The following is a 25814-nucleotide window of genomic DNA, read 5'->3' as shown; positions in this document are numbered from 1 at the left end:
TCCTGGATATATTAATTGAATTTTCCCCTATGCAGACTTAGACAGCTCCTCTCACTTGACTTGCAAGAAAATGGAAAGTGACTGGAAATGCCTTGGGCTAAGTGATGGAGAAAGGAGAAGGAAGTGTGGGCTTTACTGTTTAAGATGGACTCCCACAACCTGACTGAGGTGTATAAATAAATAAATAAATAAATAAATAAATAAATAAATAAATAAAGTTTATTATAAGGGATTCATTCCCGAGTTCGCCCTCCCTTGGCCAACGTTATTTTTGACAGCCTTAATTTACCTGCAACACAGGAGAAAATGTGTGCATCACCCTGTGGTACAAGAATGCTATTGTCCACTTGTTTTTGCCCTGACACAAGGTTCCTTGAAAAGCACAAAGGGTGAATAAAAAAAATACAAATAAATAAATAAATAAATAATTTAATAAATACATTTAACATTCTATATACAAGTACTACACATTATTCAGAATAAGTCGAGCAACAGGTGAAATTAGACTCAGAGTGTTTGTAAAAATATGTATTTGGACAGAGTGATGCAGCACTTCTTTTGGATATCCATATTGTACACATACACATAATGTTCTAGCATGGTGGATCATTCCCAACTTTCTAATACTCAATTCATGTGGCTTTCAAATTTGTCTTTTAAAATTCACATGTGACTTTTATCAATCTAAGCGTCAGCAAATATATTGGGCTGTGACAAAATTCTTCCATGATGATTGCAATGTTACAGATCCACTCTGATGTCTTTTTTCCAGGTGTTTCTCCAGGCCCCGCCCACGGCTCCCGCGGTAACCGCTTGAGGTCAACCGCCCCGCCCCTCCCGTCATGGTGCTGCTCCTCTGACTGACTTTTCACAGTCCGGCGGCCCAACAGATCTCAGCGGTCATGGCCGGTAGTCTGATCCATCACGGGTCTCCAAAGCCTGGCTACGTGTCCAACAATCCGATTCTGATGCAAACTGACTCAAGGGACAAATGGAGCAAAAAGATGGACTTTCTCTTGTCTGTCGTGGGTTTTGCTGTGGACTTGGGAAATGTTTGGAGGTTTCCTTACATATGTTACCAGAACGGTGGCGGTAAGTTTTTTTAATTTTTTTTCGTTTCGTTACTTTCATCACTCATGAATTTGTAGTAGTTGTGTGTCATTCTATCCCTCTGGAATCATTAACAAACGATATTGTAACCGTGAACTTGCACATACACTGTCCATGGTGCTGAAAGTAGCTCGTTACGAGAAAAATAAATACACTTTCCATGAGAGAATCAAACACATTTAGTTCGTGTAATGTAAAATACCAGAAAAAGGTTTGCTTTTAATTTCATTAAGCATCTAAAAATCTTATAACACTTTATCTGACCAGCATATTAAAAAGACAACCAAACATAGAATGATTAAATCAGAAAGAGTCAGAAAGCCTTTAATAGTCCCACAATGAGGAAATGTTCCTATATATTTTAAATATTATTAATTTTATTAATATTAAAATATGAAAACATTTCCCCCCCCCCCAACAAACCAAATGCAATTGATGAATTTGTAGATATACTGTAATTAGAATGTCCTTAGTTGGACTCCAGTTTTCTCATAAATTATATTTGAGATTATGGTATGATTGAATTCAGATTCAGTAATGATTGGTAATCCCACCAATAGCATAAACTACACTTTGCAATAAAATAATTGCAGAAAAATGTAAACCAGATATAGTATCGCAATTAAAACATTGACTACAAAATCAAGCCTTTTAAACACTCTCACTTAAAATAAGAACTCTATAGATATAAACACTTACTCATTAAACAATATTAAGTGGGATGGTACATCTTAATTTTGGTGCGTGTGTGCGTGTGCATGTGCGTGTGCGTGCGTGTGTGTGTGTGTGCGTGCGCGTGTGTGCGTACGTGTGCGCGCATGTGAGCGTGCAGGAGCTTTCCTTATCCCTTATATTCTGATGGCCATCTTTGGCGGAGTGCCGCTTTTTTATATGGAGTTGGCCCTGGGACAGTTCCACAGAACTGGAGCTATATCCATATGGAAACATATCTGCCCAATTTTCAAAGGTAAGTCGAATATATGGAGCAACAATACATATCAAGAAATCTGCACTTTTGTATGTCATATTAAGGTAACCAAAATACTGTTACAGAAATGACGAATCAGTTTTTTGCATATTTGTTTTATTGGGTAATGCTATTTTTGTATTTTAGGCATTGGCTATGCCATTTGCGTCATCGCTTTATATGTTTCCTTCTACTACAACACCATCATCGCTTGGGCCCTCTTCTACTTCTACTCTTCCTTTTCCACCATCTTGCCGTGGACAAACTGCGATAATGCTTGGAACACAGATAACTGCACCAATTATTTTGGCATGGACAATGTCACCTGGACAAATTCGTCTCGATCTCCGGCAGAGGAATTTTATACGTAAGTGCATGTAAGTCCGAATAAAAAGAAAAGTCATGTCAAAGGAATACATTTAATGTTGCGTCTTGAATGTTGATTGCATGCTGACGGCAGGATGTGTTGAATTCTAACAGGAGGAATGTCCTTGAGATCCACAAGTCGTCAGGTCTGGGAAATGTGGGAGGTGTCCGCTGGCAGCTGATGCTCTGCCTTTTTCTCATTTTCACGATTGTTTACTTTAGTCTCTGGAAAGGAGTGAAGACTTCAGGAAAGGTAGCAAATTGTCATTGCCCTGCCTCCCTTTTGTCACAGAACAGATGATGATTACGTACAGTACGTATTTCTTTTGCGTCCAGGTTGTATGGGTGACCGCCACTCTGCCCTACATTGTCCTTTTCATTCTGCTGATCCGCGGCGCAACTCTGCCAGGTGCTTGGAGAGGCGTGGAATTTTACCTAAAACCTAATTGGGAGAAACTTCTCGAGACCAGCGTGAGTGTTCTAGTTCTCTGAAAAGTAAACATACTGTATCCAAAGGGGTTATGCAATCCTGATCCTTTTTTTACAGACCGTTATAGTATAAATATTACAAGTTCAAGTTTTGAACTTGTTGCATCACCTCATTCAACTTCAGCTGTTTTTCTGCATTTGCTGTGAATTTTGTCCGCACTCCATTATTAAAGCTAAAAAAATGAAATGTTTTTTAATTACATTTTCTTTAGTGTGTCCATGAGAAATAACGAACCAAAATTATTTCCTCAAAGAGATCTTGAATCATGAACAGATCTCAATTTTGGGTTATGATATGCTTTGGATTAGAGGACATTATGGAGCCTATCGCGGCGGTTTTTGCGCAGTAGGCAGAGGACACTCTGAACCAATTGCCGAACAAACAACCACTCACACTCACATTGAAGAACAATTTAGAGTGTTCAATCAGCCTGCCATTGATGTTTTCGGAATGTGGGAGGAAACCCATGCAGGGAGGTGAGAGCTGGAATTGAACCCAGTACCTTTGCATTGTGAGGTTGATGCGCTAATCACTGGACCACCAGGCCACTCTTTTTTGGCAAGATAGAAACAAAAAAATCAGCCTACTCGAGAATGTCAAGTTTCCGTTTGCGACCAACGGGTGGCACGGCCTGATTGCGTGGCATGGCCACGACCATTCAGTGTCGGCTCATTGTTTATTTCACTCTGTCGGGTTTGTTTCGTCTTGTCATGTTTTACTCATGGGTTTGTTTGCTACTTTGGAACTTTCTGTTCTGAAGACTTTGTTGTTTAGGATTTTGTATCTGCCATGTTTGTATCTCTTTGAAACTTTGGGCAATCACAAACAAAAATGCGATAATAAAAAGAACAACACAATTTTCGTTTATACTGAGATCATTTGAGAAACTGATGATAAAAGGATGTAACTGTTTCTCTCGCCCTCTCGCTCAGTGAAGCGTTTTACTAAAAGCTGTGGGAGCCTCATCAGAGTCGAATATGGATGAGATGAAATGAGATGCATAAATAAACTACAGAGCGGCATAATGAGATGCATAATTAGTTTAGATTTTCTGCCCATTAACAAAGGCCTCCCTTTTCTGACTCACAACGCTACCCTCTTCTTTTCAATATGCTGCTCTTCAGATCTCCCTACGTACAGCTGCAGGGTGGCAACGTGGCAGTGACAGTGTATACTTTCATGGCAAACAACAACACTTAGCTTCTACACACTTTCGGAACTAACTATGATGAGTTATTGGGGATTTCACCTTCATGATTTTATTGTTTTTTTTTTTTTTTTTTTTTTTGAAGGTGTGGGTGGATGCTGCCGCTCAGATCTTCTTCTCGCTCGGTCCAGGCTTTGGAGTGCTCCTGGCACTCTCCAGCTATAACCCATTCACTAACAATTGTTATCGGTAAGAAGTGACCCGTTCGATTGTTTTGCACCATGTTCAAAATTTCCTTATGTATATATATATATATATATATATATATATATATATATATATATATATATATATATATATATATATATATTTCTAACCCTAACCAATTAATGCCAATTGATACCTGTCTGTGAACAAATCAATCCACAAAAACACAAAAATGAGCAATAGAGAATATATATACAGTATATATTAATGGTTGGAAGTGATTGTTCTTCCCTGGTCCATAGCTTTTCAGGGTGTTGATGGCAGAGGATGGTTAAATCAGCAGGAAGCCAGAAGTTGGACAGAATACATTAGTTTCATCTTGTAGACAGCAGGTGCATCGCGGTGTCGGCCGAGGAGGAGGCAGGAAGAGGGAGAGAGAGAGACGTGAAAGACCGCTGGAAGTGAATTAATCAGACAGGTTACGTAATAGGATGTGACACCATGTAAAGGACGGCAGGATATGACGTATCAGGAAGTCCAACGTAAACAATCTATGCGAAAGAGATGTTTAAAGATGTTCGTATAGCGAATTACCCCAACATAGATATATTCTCTATTGCTCATTTTTGTGGTTTTGTGGATTGATTTGTTACTGTATATATATTCTCTATTTCTCATTTTTGTGTTTTTTTGTGGATTGATTTGTTCACACACATGTATCAATTGGCCTTAAACGGAGTTTGCCTAGTCTATTTCGGACAGACACAGTTTTAACGTATCAAATTTGATGCGTTGGACCATCCAGCTGTGAATTGTGAAGTTGTCCATTGTGAGATGAATAAATTATCTAATTTAATCCAATCCAATCTAATCTAGTCTAGTATAAATGAAATGTATTATTATTATTATTATTATTATTATTATTATTATTATTATTCGTCTGTGTAAACTCTCAGTCGTACAGTAGTGGTCCATCGATGAAAAGGTTTCTTCAGCCGTAATCTGTACTTCTTTGAAGGTGTCGGACGTTTTGCTTCTTATCCGAGAAACTTCGTCAGCACACTAAAGTATTACTGGTAGTTTAGGCCCTATATATATATATATATCCCTACTGTACAGACATGGCTATGATAGGTCCCTGCGCTCAGGTTGGGGGGAGCAGAGGACTACTCCCTGCCACTCCACTGATTGTTCCTATTGGTTGCCACTCCACTGATTGTTCCTATTGGTCTGACTAACGACTGGCCTGAATGCCCCAGTTCCACCGGTATCACCTCATCAGTATTCCTAATCCTATTTTGCCTAAATAGGCTGTTGTACGAACGATCCAAATTGAACCTCACCTCGTGACGTGGAGTCAGTGGAGGCAGCTGAGGCAGTGCCTCACCTGTCATCATGGAAAGCTGTCATGGAAATATCAAATGAAAAAATAAATTTAACAGATGTATTTAGTGATTTGTACTTTAAAGTTCTTGTCCATTTAATTTCACCGTTTTAGGATTTTTTTCCAAAATCGCTGAATTTACCGTTCAAATACTAAGTAGAGACGAGCGGTGACGTCATCGATGACGTCAGTGCCTCACCAGCCATGAACCTCACCGCACGTCACTGACCTCACCCCACCATATCGGTTTAAAGAAGGTTTTATTATTATTATTATAATTATTATTATTATTATTATTATTATTATTATTATTATTATTATTATTATTATATGATGATTATTATTACTATTAGTCTAATCCAATCTAATGTAATCTAATCTACTCGACTGTACTCTAATCTACTCTAATCTAAACTAAACAAAACAAATCTAATCTCATCTAATCTACTTTACTCTACTCTAATCTGATTTGATCTATTCTAGTCTAATCTAATCTAATCTAATCTAATCTAATCTAATCTAATCTAATCTAGTCTAATCTAGTCAAGTCTAGTATAAATGAAATGTATTATTATTAGTCTAATCAAATCTAATCAGAATCAGAATCAGAATCATCTTTATTGCCAAGTATGTAGAACACACAAGGAATTTGTTTCCGGTCGAACACGCTGCACTAGTATCATCATCAAAAAATTGCAAAGCATCACTATACAGTTCAATTTGGGCTACTGTTCAAAGAGTTAATGGTTTGGGGGAAGAAGCTGTTTAAATGTCTGCTGGATTTGGTGCGCATGGATCGGTAGCGCCTGCCTGAGGGGAGTAGCTGGAAAAGGTGGTGGGCAGGGTGTGGAGGGTCCAGGATGATTTTCCGCACCCTTGTTTGGATAACTGTTAATATATGCTTGTTTTCACGTTTTTATTATATTATTAATAATTAACAATATATCAGGCACAGCATACACAAAACACATAATGCGCAACACAATATGACAGGTCATAACATATTGTTAATAACAATTAATTAATTAAAACAAATAACAATTACATTTTATATATATATATATATATATATATATATATATAGCGGCTGGATAGCTCAGTTGATAAGGCATCGGTTTGGCATATGGGAGACGAGGGTTCGAATCCCACTTGTGGCAGAGAAAATGAGCACAATGACATCATCCAGTGGGGTCCTTGGGCAAGACCCTTCACGCTAATGCCTACCTCATACAATGATGAGAGACAATAAATGGAATGACATGCCGGCTCAGACGTCGCCCGGCCAAACAAGGTCTGCGTCAGGTGCTGGGGAACCAGAGCACCCTGATGAAAAATGGGCTACTGGAACAAAGCGGAGATGGACGAGATGCGATAACATGGCTCTGTTGGAATGCTACTACTCAAGCAACCCTAGTCAGAGGGGTTACATGCGGAGAATGGGGGCTGAATGGTTACTTCGAAACCCACAGTTGTTTTCACGGTTGACCATGAAACAACTAGTAGCTCAGTGTTCCAATATCCACGAATGGCAATTTCTATCACAACTTGAGATTGATGAGGTACAACACAAATTCCGAGGTGAAGGGCCCCAGGCTGCCACATCACAGGAAGAGGTTCAACCAGAGATTGGGAGGCAAGCCCCAATGAATAATGAGATCGGGAAGCCAGCCCCAATAAATGAAATGCTGAGCGAGGCAGCAAATGACCTGAGAGATAAGATCATGGCAAGAATGAAAACTGGGCAACGAAGGCACCGATTACAACGGCTATGTGAAGTACCACCTGAAAGTCTCATGGAAACTGTAAATGCAGCACTGAGAACGATCCCGACCGGAACGATCACGGAAACCAATGAGCTGATATACACCTCAGCATCAGTGATCCTAGACATGCTTGGCTACAAGAGCAACCATGAGAGCCACGAGATTCATTACCCACCATGGAAAAGACGGTTGGAGGCCAAGATCAAGGCGGCTCGGAAAGATGTGAGTCAATTGACGGAGACCCAGAGAGGTGTGAATAAAAGGCCAATACCCAAGAGGTACATGCAGATAACCATACCTGAAGCACTCGAAACTGCCAAACAAAGGCTCCAGGCCTTGGCCAGTCGCCTAAAGAGGTACACGAAAGAGAATGAGGCCAGAAGAATAAACAGGCTGTTCGCAACACAACCTGCGAAAGTGTACGCTCAGTGGCAGGGTTCTAACAGCAGAGCAGACCCTCCAAGGCTGGAAACTGAAAGATACTGGAAAGGCATATGGGAGAAGGAGGTCGCACATAACAGCAGTGCACAATGGCTGGGGACTCTGAAAGAGGAGCACAGCAACCTCCCTGAACAGAACCCAGTTACCATCACAGCGGCAGATATACAAGGAAGAGTCTCAGGTATGAAAAACTGGACGGCACCAGGCCCGGATATGGTCCACACCTACTGGCTAAATGGATGGGACTCACCCAGGATGGCTAACCAAAGGGCGAACAATCCTGATCATGAAGGATTCCTCAAAAGGGTGCAGTTCCTTCCAACTATCGGCCAATAACCTGTCTCTCCACAACATGGAAGCTCATGTCAGGCATCATTGCGGCTAAGATAAGTGGACACATGGATCAATACATGAGCAAAGCACAGAAAGGCATTAGTAGAGATACTAGAGGTGCCAAACATCAGCTGCTGGTTGACAGAACAGTCGCTCAAGACTGCAGGTCCCGACATACCAACCTGTGCACAGCCTGGATTGATTACAAGAAAGCATATGACTCGATGCCACACACATGGATCAATGAATGCTTGGAGTTGTATAAGGTCAACAGGACCCTGAGAGCCTTCATTGCAAACTCGATGAGGATGTGGAAAACCACACTTGAAGCCAATGGCAAGCCACTAACGCAAGTGTCCATCAAATGTGGCATATACCAAGGTGATGCACTCTCCCCACTGCTGTTCTGCATAGGACTGAACCCCCTCAGCCAGATAATCGCCAAGACAGGCTATGGATACCGCCTCAGAAATGGAGCTACGATCAGTCACCTCCTCTACATGGATGACATCAAGCTGTATGCTAAGAGCGAAAGGGACATAGACTCCCTGATCCACACAACCAGGATCTACAGCAGTGATATCGGAATGTCATTCGGGCTGGAGAAATGTAGTCGGATGGTGACTAAGAGCGGCAAGGTAGTCCACACTGAAGGGGTCTCACTCACTGAAGGAACAATAGCAGACATTGAAAACAGCTACAAGTACCTCGGTATACCACAGGCCAATGGCAACCTCGAATTAGCAACAAGGAAAGCGGCTACGACCAAATACCTCCAGCGGGTGAGGCAAGTCCTCAGAAGCCAGCTCAATGGCAAGAACAAGACCCGGGCAATAAACAGCTATGCCCTGCCAGTGATCAGATACCCTGCAGGAATAATAAGGTGGCCAAAGGAAGAGATTCAGACCACGGATGTTAAGACCCGAAAACTCCTCACCATGCACGGAGGGTTCCATCCCAAGTCCAGCACCCTGAGACTGTACACAAGCCGTAAGGAAGGAGGCCGGGGACTAGTGAGTGTGAGAGCCACTGTCCAGGATGAAACATCCAAGCTCCATGAATACATCAAAGAGAAGGCTCCAACGGATGATGTACTCAGAGAATGTCTCAGTCAATGGGGAACAGAGGATGAGGTGCTGGAAGAGGGACAATCATGGGAGGAAAAGCCCCTACACGGGATGTACCACCGAACCATAGCAGAAGTGGCTGATCTCAAGAAGTCCTATCAGTGGCTAGAGAGGGCTGGCCTAAAGGACAGCACAGAGGCACTCATCCTGGCTGCCCAAGAGCAGGCCCTGAACACCAGAGCCATAGAGGCAGGGATATACCACACCAGACAAGACCCAAGGTGTAGGTTCTGCAAAGAGGCACCTGAGACAATCCAACACGTAACTGCAGGGTGTAAGATGCTGGCAGGGAAAGCCTACATGGAGCGCCATAACCAGGTGGCTGGCATAGTGTACCGAAACATCTGTGCGGAGTATGGACTGGAAACCCCAAGGTCAAAATGGGAAACACCTCCCAAGGTGGTGGAGAATGACCGAGCAAAAATCCTGTGGGACTTCCAGATACAGACTGACAAGATGGTAATGGCCAACCAACCAGATATCGTGGTCATAGATAAAGGGGAAAGGAAAGCCGTTGTCGTGGATGTAGCGGTCCCGAGTGATGGGAACATCAGAAAGAAGGAACATGAGAAACTCGAGAAATACCAAGGGCTCAGAGAGGAGCTGGAGAGAGCCTGGAAGGTAAAGGTGACAGTCGTGCCTGTGGTGGTCGGAGCACTTGGGGCAGTGACCCCCAAACTCGACGAGTGGTTGCAACAGATCCCGGGAACAACATCGGATATCTCGGTCCAGAAAAGCGCAGTGCTGGGAACAGCATGGATACTGCGCAGAACCCTCAAGCTTCCTGGCCTCTGGTAGAGGACCCGAGCTGAAATGGGGACAGACACCACCCATGGTGGGTGAGACGAGGATTTTTTTTTTTTTATATATATATATGTGTGACGGGTGTCACAACAGTGACTGTCTCCATCTCCACGATGCTGCCGTATTAATGAAGACGAGGCGCGTGGATGTGTCTTTTTATTTCTTTTATTTCTGCAACACAGTATGGCAGAAGGGATGGGTGAAGTCGCATGGGTTGCGTCTTGTGATTAACCTGAATCTCCTCGAGATTGTTCTCAAATGCAAAACATTGTAGATAACAAAACAGAATTAACGTGTGATCGTATAGTGGTTATTTACAGAAAAAGAGAATACAACACAAGTTCACTGTTATTTACAAGATGTCACTGAACGCATCATAGGCGGAGACTTGGCAGAACACGCGGTGCGCTTGTAATGGCTGGCGCACAGTTCAACCCGCCACGGACACTCACGGGCAAATGAAACACGACACAAGAAACTAAATATTGTTCAATAAAAACGAAATGAAACAATTATTACCTGCAACACAGTATGGCAGAAGGGATGGGTGAAGTCGCATGGGTTTCGTCTTGTGATTAACTGCGCAATAGAAAAGCATATATGCTCCAAAGTTCCACTCGACAAAACATGAAGTAAATAATGACACAAAAATTTGAGTACTATTACAAGATGGCGCCCCCCTGTGTGGCTGCCTCCACAGCAGCTCTTTCCCTTTCTTGTCTACTTTTTCACTTCTTTACTTTTCCGTTTTTGTTTTGCCTAATCTCGTTCCATAAACCTACGGAGAGGAGATGGGCATCTTTTCTTTTGCTCATCGCCGTTATTTTTTACTTTTTCATCGCTCCTGTGAACGGGGAATCCACGTGCACGCGGAATCCCATTGTTTACAGTCGAGACCAGCTACTAGCGTGGCGGGCTAATAGCGGACTAGCGGCCGCCGCACCAGACATCCCCGATGAACTGAAGAGGAGGAAACGAGGATGTCGGGCCGGGAAAGATCGCCGCAAAAGAACGAGAAAATACCGACACGTTCTCCCGTCCGTCATCATGGGGAACGTGAGATCGCTCCCAAATAAAATGGACGAGCTGGCGGCGCTAACGCGACATCAGAGGGAGTACCGGGAAGCCAGCTTGCTCCTCGTCACGGAGACATGGCTTTCGGCAATCATTCCGGACGCCCACGCAGAGTTGGAGGGCTTCCAACTCGTACGAGCGGACAGAAATGAAGGCAGCGGTAAGCAGAAAGGAGGGGGGATTGCTGTATTTGTGAATGACAAATGGTGCAATCCTGGGCACATCACGGTGAAGGAAAAACTTTGCACTCGGGACATCGAGCTGCTAGCCGTTAGCCTCCGGCCGCATTACCTGCCACGGGAATTCTCACACGTCATAGCCGTGACGACGTACATTCCCCCTACGGCAAATGGCGGCGCTGCCTCCGATGCCCTCATATCTGTTGTAAACAAGCTGCAAACCCAGTCCCCCAACGCCTTGTTTATCATCTCAGGGGACTTCAATCACATTTCCCTGAAATTCTCCCTCCCAACATTCACACAGTATGTAACTTGTGCCACCAGAGACAATAACATATTGGACCTATTTTATTCAAACGCCAAGGATGCATACAAACCCTCCCCCCTCCCCTCTCTCGGAAGAGCAGACCACAATATGGTTTTTCTCCAGCCTGTGTACAAACCCCTTGTGCAGAGGCAACCAGCTGTGACCCGCACGATCAAAAGATGGTCCACAGAAGCTGAAGAAGCTCTGCGGGACTATTTTGATTCAACCAGGTGGGAGCTCTTTACTGAGATTCATGGGGAAGACATTGACTCACTCACCAACACCATCACAGACTACATTAACCTTTGTGAACAAAACACCGTACCCACCAGGACTGTGCGGTGTTTTGCCAACAACAAACCATGGCTTAATCCCGACATAAAAGTCCTCCTGAAGGAGAAGAAAAGGGCTTTTGTGTCGGGCAACAGAGAGGAACTGAAGGCCTTGCAGATCCAACTGAGGAGGAAGATCAGAGAGGGGAAGAAGGCCTACAGGATGAAAATGGAGGAGCAGCTGCAAGCCAGCAATGTCGCTGGTGTCTGGAAGGGCTTGAAAAACATCTCAGGCCACAAAAGCCCAGTGACATTGAACGAAAAAGACAAGGACTGGGCAGATGAACTCAACCGCTTTTTCAATCGGTTTGACAAGACGCCAGCCGCCCCCGGCCCACCGTCAACTTCACCTGTAGCTGCACCTGCACCAACTCTCACTGTGGCCTTACCCTCCCTGCCCCCTCTCACGACCAGCTTTCCACAACCAACATCTGCCCTCCCAACCGTTGCCACACCCTCAGCCGCCACTCTGCCTCCTGGTTCCTGCCTGTCTGTCACAACTGCGCAGGTGAGGAACCAACTGAGGAGGATGCAGGTGAGGAAGGCAGCAGGTCCGGATGACATCAGTTCCCGACTCCTCAAGACCTGCTCCGACCAGCTGTGTGACATTGTCCAGCACTTGTTCAACCTGAGCCTGAAGCTGGGCAGAGTTCCACAGCTGTGGAAAACGTCATGCCTGGTCCCAGTGCCCAAGATTGCCAACCCCAAAGAGCTCAACAGCTACAGACCGGTGGCGCTGATGTCTCACCTGATTAAGACGCTGGAGAGACTCGTCCTCGCCCACCTGCGACCGCTGGCAAGCTCATCGCTGGACCCGCTACAATTTGCCTACCAGCCCAGCATCGGTGTGGAGGATGCCATCATCTACCTCCTCCATACGGCGTTGCTGCACCTGGAGAATGCTGGGAGCACGGTGAGGATCACATTCTTCGATTTCTCCAGTGCCTTCAACACCATCCAGCCAAGTCTACTGGGGGACAAGCTGCGGCATGCCGGAGTCGACCATCACCTCACATCCTGGATTACAGATTACCTCACAAACAGGCCACAGTACGTGAGAGTAAAGAACTGTGAGTCGGGCAGGCTTCTCTGCAGCACCGGAGCGCCGCAGGGAACAGTCCTGGCTCCATTCCTCTTCACCCTCTACACCTCGGACTTCAACTACAACACCCCAACCTGCCACCTTCAGAAGTTCTCTGACGACTCAGCTATTGTCGGCCTCATTACAGAGGGAGACGATAGGGAGTACAGGGGACTGACAAAGGACTTTGTGGACTGGTGCCAGCAGAATCACCTCCAGATCAACACCGGCAAAACCAAGGAGCTGGTGGTGGACTTCTGCAGGAAACAATCGTCACCTGCACCATTGAACATCCAGGGTTCGGACATTGAGAGGGTGACCTCCTACAAGTACCTGGGTGTTACTCTCAACAATAAACTGGACTGGACAACAAACACGGATGCCCTAATCAAAAAGGGACAGAGTCGCCTCTTCCTCCTCAGGAAACTGAGGTCTTTTGAAGTTCAGGGGTCACTCCTAAAGACTTTCTATGACTCTGTGGTGGCATCAGCCATCCACTATGGCATTGTCTGCTGGTCAGGCAGCATCACCACCCGGGACAGAAAAAGACTGGAGCGCTTTGTCAAGCGGGCCAGTTCTGTCGTGGGCTGCTCGCTGGACTCTCTAGAGGAGGTGGGCAACAGACGGACGCTAGCTAAACTAAAAGCTATGACGGACAGCCCCTCCCACGCCCTCCTGCCCATCCTGACAGCTCTGGGTAGCTCCTTTAGCCAGAGACTATTACACCCGCGCTGCAAGAAGGAGAGGTACCGCCGCTCGTTCCTACCGACTGCTGTCAGGCTTCACAATTCCCAATGATCACATGTGAAAAAAAAACAAAAAAACTGGACACTTGTAAATATGGGTTGTTGCAATATATCTAAATGCATTTCTTGATTCTGCACTATGTACAGTCTTGTTTATAGAACGGTTTTTGCACATCTACATTTGCACAGTATACAGTTGACATTTTTATTTTGTTATGCTTAGAATATCTTGTTTTCTATCCTTTCACTCCCACCCCAACCCCATCCCTCTTCAATTGCTGCTGTGGACTGCAAATTTCCCCATTGCGGGACGAATAAAGGTATTCTGATTCTGATTCTGATTCTGATTCTGAAAAAGTAATCTGGACTCGAAATGAATAAGGGAACTAATTAGATAACACTAGACAGTACAAAAGGGGAAACAAAATAAGATATTGTCATGAAAATGCGCGTTAATCAAGACCAACAGAAAATTGCGACTGACCCTGAATCTCCTCGAGATTGTTCTGGAAACTATGGGCGGGACATAGTGCCACACTGTGCGCCGTTGCGTCACTTCCTTCATAATTTAATAATCTAAGCGCACAACTCCGTTACATATATATATATATATATATATATATATATATATATATATATATATATATATATATATATATATATATATATATCTGTGTAAGCTCTCAGTCGTACAGGAGTGGTCCATCGATGAGAAGGTTTCTTCAGCCGTCATCTGTACAAAAGTGAAGGTTTCGGACGTTTCGCCTCCTATCCAAGAGGCTTCGTCAGCGAACTAAAGTCTGACTGGTCGTATCGGCCCCATTTATATATCCCTAATGTCCAGACCTGGTGGCGCCGGACACAGCTATGATAGGTCCCTACTCTCAGGTTGGGGGGGGGGGGGCGCGGCACCCCCCCCCTGTGGCCCCACTGATTGTTTCTACATTCCTGACTAACGATTGGCCTATTACACCCACTCCCCCCGGTATCACCTCATCAGCATAACGACCCTCATCAGCATTGCGAAAGTTGCCTAACCTGTTTTGCCTGAGCAGGCTATTGTATGAACGATCCAAATTGAACCTCACACCACCAGACCGGTTTAATGAAGGATTTTGTTGTTTTATAAGAATCGCCTCTTTTACCCCCCTTTCAAACCATCTATGTTCTTTCGCTAAGATTTTAACCTCATTGTCGTCAAATGAGTGGTTGCTAGCTTTTAGGTGCAAATGTACTGCCGATTGAGGCCCACTAGTATTATCCCTGCGATGTTGATAAAGACTTTTTTTGAGAATTTGTTGAGTCTCCCCAATGTACTGCTCTTTACAATTTTCATTCTTACAATGTATGGAATAAACTACATTACTTTGTTTTTCATTTGATATCAGGAAGTGTGTGAATTTACTAAATCCGGTTATAGGAGGCACCACAGCAAAACCAAAGAGAGACAAAAGGGTAAATTTCAAAAATTACTTTTACTGAAACAATCTCAGCTACTGGTACTTGGTCAGTGTGCGTAGCCTTCCTAAAGACTTCTGTTTTTAGCGCTCTGTCCTCTTTTATAATTACTTTACAATCCAAGAAGGCTAGTTGGTTCTCTTGAATGTCCTCACGAGTAAATTTAATGTTGAAGTCTACAGAGTTGAGATGATCTGTGAAGGATTGAATTTCTTGTTTCTTAATTATGACAAAAGTATCGTCTACATATCTAAACCAGTGTCGAGGTTTTGTCCCTGGGAAGGATGTGAGGGCCTGTTTCTCCATCTCTTCCATGTAAAGATTAGCCACTATGGGTGAAACTGGTGAGCCCATAGCACAACCATGGATTTGTTTATAAAATTTTTCCCGAAATTGAAAATACGTAGTATTAAGGCAGATTTCTAATAATTGGCAGATGTGATCCGGTTTCAGTTTGGTTCTTTCATGCAGAGAAACATCCGCCAGCAGCCTCGTCCTCACCACTGAGACTGCTGCTGGGGTTGGGACAGATGTAAAGAGAGAAGTCACATCGTATGATGCCAAAGTTTCCTCAGGTTCCAATATGAGGTCTTTGATCCTCTCTACAAACCCTGTGGTGTTCTCTACGTGGTATTCTGTGTTACCAACCAACTGAGCTAAAATAGTTTTTAAATATTTGGCTACATTGTATGTAGAGGAGTCAATGCTACAAACAATGGGTCGGAGGGAGAACCCTTCTTTATGTATTTTTGGCAGGCCATAGATACATGGCGTGGCCTCTCCCGGGTATAATCTAAAATCCATCTGTTTGTCTATATGTTTTCCTTTCTCTAGCTTTTGGAGACAGTCAATCATTTCTTTCTTGTATCTATTGGAAGGGTCCCTTTTTAGTTGCTCATACGTGTTAGAATCACTGATTTTCCGTTTTTGTTTTGCCTGATCTCGCTCCATAAACCTACGGAGAGGAGATGGGCATCTTTTCTTTTGCTCATCGCCGTTATTTTTTACTTTTTCATCGCTCCTGTGAACGGGGAATCCACGCGCACGCGGAATCCCATTGTTTACAGTCGAGACCAGCTACTAGCGTGGCGGGCTAATAGCGGACTAGCGGCCGCCGCACCAGACATCCCCGATGAATTGAAGAGGAGGAAACGAGGATGTCGGGCCGGGAAAGATCGCCGCAAAAGAACGAGGAAATACCGACACGTTCTCCCGTCCGTCATCATGGGGAACGTGAGATCGCTCCCAAATAAAATGGACGAGCTGGCGGCGCTAACGCGACATCAGAGGGAGTACCGGGAAGCCAGCTTGCTACTCGTCACGGAGACATGGCTTTCGGCAATCACTCCGGACGCCCACGCAGAGTTGGAGGGCTTCCAACTCGTACGAGCGGACAGAAATGAAGGCAGCGGTAAGCAGAAAGGAGGGGGGATTGCTGTATTTGTGAATGACAAATGGTGCAATCCTGGGCACATCACGGTGAAGGAAAAACTTTGCACTCGGGACATCGAGCTGCTAGCCGTTAGCCTTCGGCCGCATTACCTGCCACGGGAATTCTCACACGTCATAGCCGTGACGACGTACATTCCCCCTACGGCAAATGGCGGCGCTGCCTCCGATGCCCTCATATCTGTTGTAAACAAGCTGCAAACCCAGTCCCCCAACGCCTTGTTTATCATCTCAGGGGACTTCAATCACATTTCCCTGAAATTCTCCCTCCCAACATTCACACAGTATGTAACTTGTGCCACCAGAGACAATAACATATTGGACCTATTTTATTCAAACGCCAAGGATGCATACAAACCCTCCCCCCTCCCCCCTCTCGGAAGAGCAGACCACAATATGGTTTATCTCCAGCCTGTGTACAAACCCCTTGTCCAGAGGCAACCAGCTGTGACCCGCACGATCAAAAGATGGTCCACAGAAGCTGAAGAAGCTCTGCGGGACTGTTTTGATTCAACCAGGTGGGAGCTCTTTACTGAGATTCATGGGGAAGACATTGACTCACTCACCAACACCATCACAGACTACATTAACTTTTGTGAACAAAACACCGTACCCACCAGGACTGTGCGGTGTTTTGCCAACAACAAACCATGGATTAATCCCGACATAAAAGTCCTCCTGAAGGAGAAGAAAAGGGCTTTTGTGTCGGGCAACAGAGAGGAACTGAAGGCCGTGCAGATCCAACTGAGGAGGAAGATCAGAGAGGGGAAGAAGGCCTACAGGATGAAAATGGAGGAGCAGCTGCAAGCCAGCAATGTCGCTGGTGTCTGGAAGGGCCTGAAAAACATCTCAGGCCACAAAAGCCCAGTGACATTGAACGAAAAAGACAAGGACTGGGCAGATGAAATCAACCGCTTTTTCAATCGGTTTGACAAGACGCCAGCCGCCCCCGGCCCACCGTCAACTTCACCTGTAGCTGCACCTGCACCAACTCTCACTGTGGCCTTACCCTCCCTGCCCCCTCTCACGACCAGCTTTCCACAACCAACATCTGCCCTCCCAACCGTTGCCACACCCTCAGCCGCCACTCTGCCTCCTGGTTCCTGCCTGTCTGTCACAACTGCGCAGGTGAGGAACCAACTGAGGAGGATGAAGGTGAGGAAGGCAGCAGGTCCGGATGACATCAGTTCCCGACTCCTCAAGACCTGCTCCGACCAGCTGTGTGACATTGTCCAGCACTTGTTCAACCTGAGCCTGAAGCTGGGCAGAGTTCCACAGCTGTGGAAAACGTCATGCCTGGTCCCAGTGCCCAAGATTGCCAACCCCAAAGAGCTCAACAGCTACAGACCGGTGGCGCTGACGTCTCACCTGATGAAGACGCTGGAGAGACTCGTCCTCGCCCACCTGCGACCGCTGGCAAGCTCATCGCTGGACCCGCTGCAGTTTGCCTACCAGCCCAGCATCGGTGTGGAGGATGCCATCATCTACCTCCTCCATACGGCGTTGCTGCACCTGGAGAATGCTGGGAGCACGGTGAGGATCACATTCTTCGATTTCTCCAGTGCCTTCAACACCATCCAGCCCAGTCTACTGGGGGACAAGCTGCAGCATGCCGGAGTCGACCATCACCTCACATCCTGGATTACAGACTACCTCACAAACAGGCCACAGTACGTGAGGGTAAAGAACTGTGAGTCGGGCAGGCTTCTCTGCAGCACCGGAGCGCCGCAGGGAACAGTCCTGGCTCCATTCCTCTTCACCCTCTACACCTCGGACTTCAACTACAACACCCCAACCTGCCACCTTCAGAAGTTCTCTGACGACTCAGCTATTGTCGGCCTCATTACAGAGGGAGACGATAGGGAGTACAGGGGACTGACAAAGGACTTTGTGGACTGGTGCCAGCAGAATCACCTCCAGATCAACACCGGCAAAACCAAGGAGCTGGTGGTGGACTTCTGCAGGAAACAATCGTCACCTGCACCATTGAACATCCAGGGTTCGGACATTGAGAGGGTGACCTCCTACAAGTACCTGGGTGTTACTCTCAACAATAAACTGGACTGGACAACAAACACGGATGCCCTAATCAAAAAGGGACAGAGTCGCCTCTTCCTCCTCAGGAAACTGAGGTCTTTTGAAGTTCAGGGGTCACTCCTAAAGACTTTCTATGACTCTGTGGTGGCATCAGCCATCCACTATGGCATTGTCTGCTGGTCAGGCAGCATCACCACCCGGGACAGAAAAAGACTGGAGCGCTTTGTCAAGCGGGCCAGTTCTGTCGTGGGCTGCTCGCTGGACTCTCTTGAGGAGGTGGGCAACAGACGGACGCTAGCTAAACTAAAAGCTATGACGGACAGCCCCTCCCACCCCCTCCTGCCCATCCTGACAGCTCTGGGTAGCTCCTTTAGCCAGAGACTATTACACCCGCGCTGCAAGAAGGAGAGGTACCGCCGCTCGTTCCTACCGACTGCTGTCAGGCTTCACAATTCCCAATGATCACATGTGAAAAAAAAAAAAAAAAAAAAAAAAAAAAAAAACTGGACACTTGTAAATATGGGTTGTTGCAATATATCTAAATGCATCTCTTGATTCTGCACTATGTACAGTCTTGTTTATAGAACGGTTTTTGCACATCTACATTTGCACAGTATACAGTTAATATTTTTATTTTGTTATGCTTAGAATATCTTGTTTTCTATCCTTTCACTCCCACCCCAACCCCATCCCTCTTCAATTGCTGCTGTGGACTGCAAATTTCCCCATTGCGGGACGAATAAAGGTATTCTGATTCTGATTCTGATTCTGATTAACCTATTTATTTTGTCTTCATAATCCAATGTGTTGAGCAGCACTGTGCATCTGCCCTTGTCTGCTGGCAAAATAGTAATATTTTTGTCTTTTTGTAGAGTAGTTAACGCCTTTCTCTCTTCTAATGTTATGTTGGACGGAGGAAGTTTGGCACTACTGAGAAGAGCTGATATTTTAATGCGTAGATCATCTGCCTCTGCATACGAAAGTTTGTTATTTTTAATAGCCGATTCAGTAGCTGTGATATAATCTATTGTAGGTATAGTTTTAGGAGTCACTGAGAAATTTAAACCTTTGGTAAGTACCGCCTTTTCTGTCTCTGAGAGATCTCTGTCTGACAAATTTTTGATCCAATTCTCCCTTGCCAACTGTTCATACCTAATTTTACGCGTGTTTACCAGTAGCTGAGATTGTTTCAGTAAAAGTAATTTTTGAAATGTACCCTTTTGTCTCTCTTTGGTTTTGCTGTGGTGCCTCCTATAACCGGATTTAGTAAATTCACACACTTCCTGATATCAAATGAAAAACAAAGTAATGTAGTTTATTCCATACATTGTAAGAATGAAAATTGTAAAGAGCAGTACATTGGGGAGACTCAACAAATTCTCAAAAAAAGACTTTATCAACATCGCAGGGATAATACTAGTGGGCCTCAATCGGCAGTACATTTGCACCTAAAAGCTAGCAACCACTCATTTGACGACAATAAGGTTAAAATCTTAGCGAAAGAACATAGATGGTTTGAAAGGGGGGTAAAAGAGGCGATTCTTATAAAACAACAAAATCCTTCATTAAACCGGTCTGGTGGTGTGAGGTTCAATTTGGATCGTTCATACAATAGCCTGCTCAGGCAAAACAGGTTAGGCAACTTTCGCAATGCTGATGAGGGTCGTTATGCTGATGAGGTGATACCGGGGGGAGTGGGTGTAATAGGCCAATCGTTAGTCAGGAATGTAGAAACAATCAGTGGGGCCACAGGGGGGGGGTCCCGCGCCCCCCCCCCAACCTGAGAGTAGGGACCTATCATAGCTGTGTCCGGCGCCACCAGGTCTGGACATTAGGGATATATAAATGGGGCCGATACGACCAGTCAGACTTTAGTTCGCTGACGAAGCCTCTTGGATAGGAGGCGAAACGTCCGAAACCTTCACTTTTGTACAGATGACGGCTGAAGAAACCTTCTCATCGATATATATATATATATATATATATATATATATATATATATACAGTAAAGTCTCGTTATATCGATATTCTCTGGAGTCCGAAAAAATATCGATATAACCGGGACTATCGATATATCCGACCCTGCGCGCATGTAATTTTCTCCTTGCGTTCATAGAAATAGTATCGTAATAAGCGGTACTATCGATATAACGAGACTTTACTGTATATAACAATATGTTATATTGGTAATATAAGCTTTTTTTAAACGTTGAAGAATGATGTTATATTATAACATAGGATTTAACTAAACATGCAGGCGAACAAAGTATTCCACATTTTTATTTTGGACTGAGGGGTGTTTCGTTTGGAGATGGCGTTTAAGCTTACTTGGGACCATAGCGCTGTTGGAGAGCTTTTCACCACAGACCAAGCACAATGGAGTCGGTGCCGCTGCATCTCCGGTAAAAGTAAATCCAAATGAAACATAGCTTTTGTTGTATTGGCTCGCGCCAGAAACCTTGCTCGACGTCACTGTCTTTGCTTTTTTTACCTCCATCCATACCAGGGCATTCATTTGGGTCCGGGTTTTGTCCAGGGTCCACTTCTGAGTCAGCATTTTACCTCTTCAAAAACCTCTCCATCACTTTCACCGTCGTCCCGCTAGCCACAATCTGCACTTGCCACGCTATCCATGCGTCACTAATTCGCTTGTCTCAAAAGCGAATTAGTGACGCGCAACTACCCGTTGTTGCCACCTGCTGGTATGGAAGAGTACTACATGATTACACTGCCAGGCGCTAGACTGCACAGGCACACAAATCGGATAATTTCCCGCGGCACACCTGACAATATCTCGCGGCACAGTGGTGTGCCGCGGCACGCTGGTTGAAAAACACTGCTCTAATCTATTCTAATCTAAACTAAACAAAACAAATCTAATCTAATCTATTTTACTCTACACTAATCTAAACTAATCAAAACAAATCTCATCTAATCTAGTCTAGTCTAATCTAATCTCATCGACTGTACTCTAATCTACTCTAATCTAAACTAAATTAATCTAATCTAATATACTCTGATCTACTTTATTCTAATCAAAACAAATCTAATCTAATCATAATATAATATAATATAATATAATATAATATAATATAATATAATATAATATAATATAATATAATATAATATCGCATCGCATCGCATCGCATCGCATCGCATCGCATCGCATCGTATCGTATCATATCATATCATATCATATCATATCATATCATATCATATCATATCATTCTTTGGAACATGTCTAAGAGGAGCAGCAGAATAGTTGTCAATTCACATAAACAAAATATTTCAGCTAAACATGTTAAGATTCAAGCAGATGAGAGAAATTTCATTTGAACCACCCAGGTTAACAAATAATGTGTGCAGTTGATGCTGTAAACTGATTGTAAACTCTTCATTTTGAATGAGAACGGGCCCGTCAATATCAAGTCAAAATTACGTCAATTTAGTTGAGCAATGAATACATGATGTGCCATCAGAAGGTGAGATAGTCAGGATGGAGAAAGGAAGAAAAAAATCATGAATAAGAATGCACTGGAATTGTTTTGTTTGTTTTTATTGTATTTTTTTGTGTGAAATCTTTTCCTTTACGCTTTTTTTAGTGATGCCATTGTGACCAGTTTGGTAAACTGTGTCACCAGTTTCGTGTCCGGGTTCGTCATCTTTACAGTGCTGGGCTACATGGCGGAAATGAGGAAAGTAAAAGTTGAAGATGTGGCCAGAGACAAAGGTAACACCAAGACATGAAACACTATATTTTCCTGCCGACGTCATGATATATTCTCATGATCTCAGGACCCAGTTTACTCTTCATCACATATCCCGAGGCAATCGCCAACATGATGGGCTCGACTTTCTTTGCCATCATATTTTTTGTGATGATGATCACTCTGGGGCTGGACAGTACGGTACGTCCAGACTTGTGCATTCAGTACACAATCACGTCAAATCACTACTTCATCACTATGCTCTATTATGTTTGATGTCATTTTCTAGTCTGGCAAACACACGTGATTTCTGTTACAATGAGAGAAATCACAGTTAGCCTATAGAATCGATATTACAGATTTAAAAAGCACATGCTGTGATAGATAAAGCAAAAAATAATAATAACATTGTGGGGACAATTGTTCTCTATTTGTGGCAGTTTGGTGGTCTGGAAGCGATCATCACAGCCGTGTTGGACGAATACCCCGATCAGTTGTCTCAGAGACGTGAACTTTTTGTCCTTTGTTTGGTGCTGGTCTGCTTTCTGGGCTCTTTGAGTACTCTCACTAATGTATGTGGTTGTTGATGTGTTGATTTTTGACCACTTGATCATTGTCGTCACGTATCGAGACAAAATAAATGATTTCACGTTTGCTGAATGGCAGGGCGGTGCCTATGTTGTGAAGCTGTTGGAGGAGTTCGGCGTGGGATGTTCCATCATTGCTGTGGGATTTCTTGAGGCCATTGCAGTTGCTTGGTTTTACGGTAACATGAGACTGACAGATTGGGCAATTGTTTTCCGGTGATTGCCGCTTTTTAGAATAGATACAAAGACGTAAGCGTTTTATCTACCATATCCCGCTTTCAGGTATCAACAGATTCAGCAATGATGTTGAAGCAATGCTGGGCAAAGCACCAGGACTGTTTTGGAAGGTGTGCTGGGTTGCTATCAGTCCAGCTTTTTTGGCGGTAAGGAGTCCCTATTTCTTTCGGTACAAAAACATTTAAACAGGCGTTGTAAATATCTCGATAAATATTCACGTCACATACATTATCTAGTTCAGTTCTTGTTTTGAAATACATTTTCACAACCACGCTCATTGGATTAGGCTTTATTAGTCTCGCAGTGGAGAAACTTACATTTCACAGTAGCAAAGTGATGAAAGTAAGAGGAAAGGAAGAAGTAGAAAAACAAATGACAGGGGCTGCTGTAAAGCACAAAAAAAAGCACAATCACCCCAGGGCTGTCCATAAATTACAGTCAAATGGCACTGACCTTCCTCCCAAATCAAAAACAGCGCTGGCATATCCGTGCTGCCAAAAAGGTGCCACCGCTCAGCAGTCTCCTCCTTGATGAATGCCGTGGCCAAAAATGGTGAAAAGCAACCCGTATCCATTGCACGCGGTGCACAACAACTCAAAGTGATAAAAGAAAACACACACACAAAAAAAAGCAAGGTTCGTGAGAGCACATGCTGATGGCCGCCTACTTGGGCGCCATCTTGGACTTCTTTCTTCTTTCTCATATCAACAAACACACACTGCTCATACTTTTGCTACATTTCCAGCCCAAACATCAAAGTCAAAGTCAGCTTTATTGTAAAATATGCTAACATACAGCACAGATGAAATTAATGTCCTCTCGGACCCAGCGTGCAAGGCACATATAATGTGGCTAAAAAAAGACAGACAATTGACAACAGACAATACATGTAATTTGTGAATGTAAAGTGAGGTAGTGTCGTATGTAAAGTGACGTAGTGTAGTAATGCAAAAACAAAAAAAGGTTGAAGTGACGTCTTGCAGAAAAAAAAACGGAAAAAAAAAAGAGTTCAGGATGATAGTACAGCGTGTAGGGTGTACTCAGAGTTCAGTGAGTGTGGCAGTGGGAAGGGGCAGGGGGGGGGGGACTGGGAGGGAGTTGAGTCTCCTGACTGCCTGGTGGCAGAAACTGTCCTTGAGCCAGCTGGTCTTGGCTTGGAGACGCCGCAGTCTCCTACCCGATGGCAGCTGGCTGAAGAGGCCGTTTCGCCAGCGACATGCATATTCATGAAGATGTAGAATTCATTTGAACCCAAACCGTGCCCGAGGAAGAATTCCGTCTCACCTGTATGCTCATGTCACGTTTCCTCTCTATTTTAGTATATCATGGTGAGTTCGCTGCTAAAAGCCCCACGACTCACATTGTTTGACTATCAGTACCCGGACTGGAGCATCACAGTTGGATACATCATTGGCTTCTCGTCCTTAATGTGGATCCCCATTTACATGGTCTACAAAATGGTATGGACACCAGGCTCCCTCAAACAGGTTTGTGAATAACACAAAATACATTTTGGACAATTTGCGGTGGGTTGAAAACTTATTGCAAATGTAATCCCTTCCCCAATTGACAGAGGCTGGCAGCGTGTCTGAGACCGGAGAGGACCTTACCAGACATTCACGTTGACAGCCTAAACATGGCCATCCTCCCATAGAAAGATTCTGCAGATGAGAAAGCAGCCTTGTCCGTCTCGTATCTGAAGAGTTTTATCTGTGACATTATGACTGTTTACAGCTCACGTGGTCAGATTTTTTTCTTTTACTTATGGACCTAATTTTGCTAAAAAATTAATAAACACGTGCTTGTGTGATCACAGATATGTCTGCAATGACGGGACAGTGTCAGGTTTTCCCACTGTTAGTCTCTTAAAGTCTGTTCCCTGTAGTTTTTTCAGTGGCGGGCCGTGGATTTCATCGCTTGGCCTTCAGTAGTGCTACGTCTGAATCAATTCAGACTGAAAAAAAGTGTGGTGTGATTTACTACAAGTCCACTAGAGGCTACCATTAGCAGGGAAATAACTTTTCTTAATGATGTTCATTTTTTCTTGAAAAGTCCGTCTTGAAAATGGCTTTAACAGTAAATCTCCAACCAAATAAATTTCTTCTCCTTCTCCAGCCATTGTGGGTTGACAAAACTGTTATTAAATCAACACAATATATTTGTTTAATCAGCTCGCTACCGATACAGTGTGCTAGCTCTGGCCTTTATGCGCTTATCACTTGCAGATTGTGATCAGAGCAATTTTTGCAAACTCGGATGTTGAGCAGCACCTTCAAGAAGGCGTTGGTAGCCCCTCTTACGTTGCCAACTCAAAATCTGATTAGTGAGAGCAAAGGTTTGATCGACACCAGTGACGTGCGGTGAGGTTCATGGCTGGTGAGGCACTGAAGTCATCAATGACGTCACCGCTCGTCTCTACTTAGTATTTGAACGGTAAATGTGAAAATTCAGCGATTTTGAAAAAAATCCTAAAACGGTGAA

General features: G+C 44.3%; 1 protein-coding gene across 1 annotated transcript; it reads left to right on the top strand.

The window, feature by feature from the left end:
• The first annotated feature begins 902 nt into the window (after window positions 1-902).
• On the top strand, window positions 903-25814 carry slc6a4b (solute carrier family 6 member 4b). The gene is made up of 13 exons (XM_088994354.1): window positions 903-1092; window positions 1943-2077; window positions 2225-2444; window positions 2558-2696; window positions 2780-2914; window positions 4226-4329; window positions 22405-22532; window positions 22598-22710; window positions 22950-23081; window positions 23176-23275; window positions 23379-23479; window positions 24653-24820; window positions 24907-25814. Exons 1-13 carry the CDS (start codon window positions 903-905, stop codon window positions 24985-24987), a joined length of 1746 nt encoding a protein of 581 aa, XP_088850480.1. The 3' UTR covers window positions 24988-25814.

The sequence above is a fragment of the Hippocampus bargibanti genome, linkage group LG04 (genome assembly GCF_051943395.1).
Source record: "Hippocampus bargibanti isolate YZ-2025 linkage group LG04, ASM5194339v1, whole genome shotgun sequence".
Taxonomy (NCBI): Eukaryota; Metazoa; Chordata; class Actinopteri; order Syngnathiformes; family Syngnathidae; genus Hippocampus; species Hippocampus bargibanti.
The sequence above is the reverse complement of the archived record's forward strand: the minus strand, read 5'-3'. Positions and strand labels throughout refer to the sequence as shown.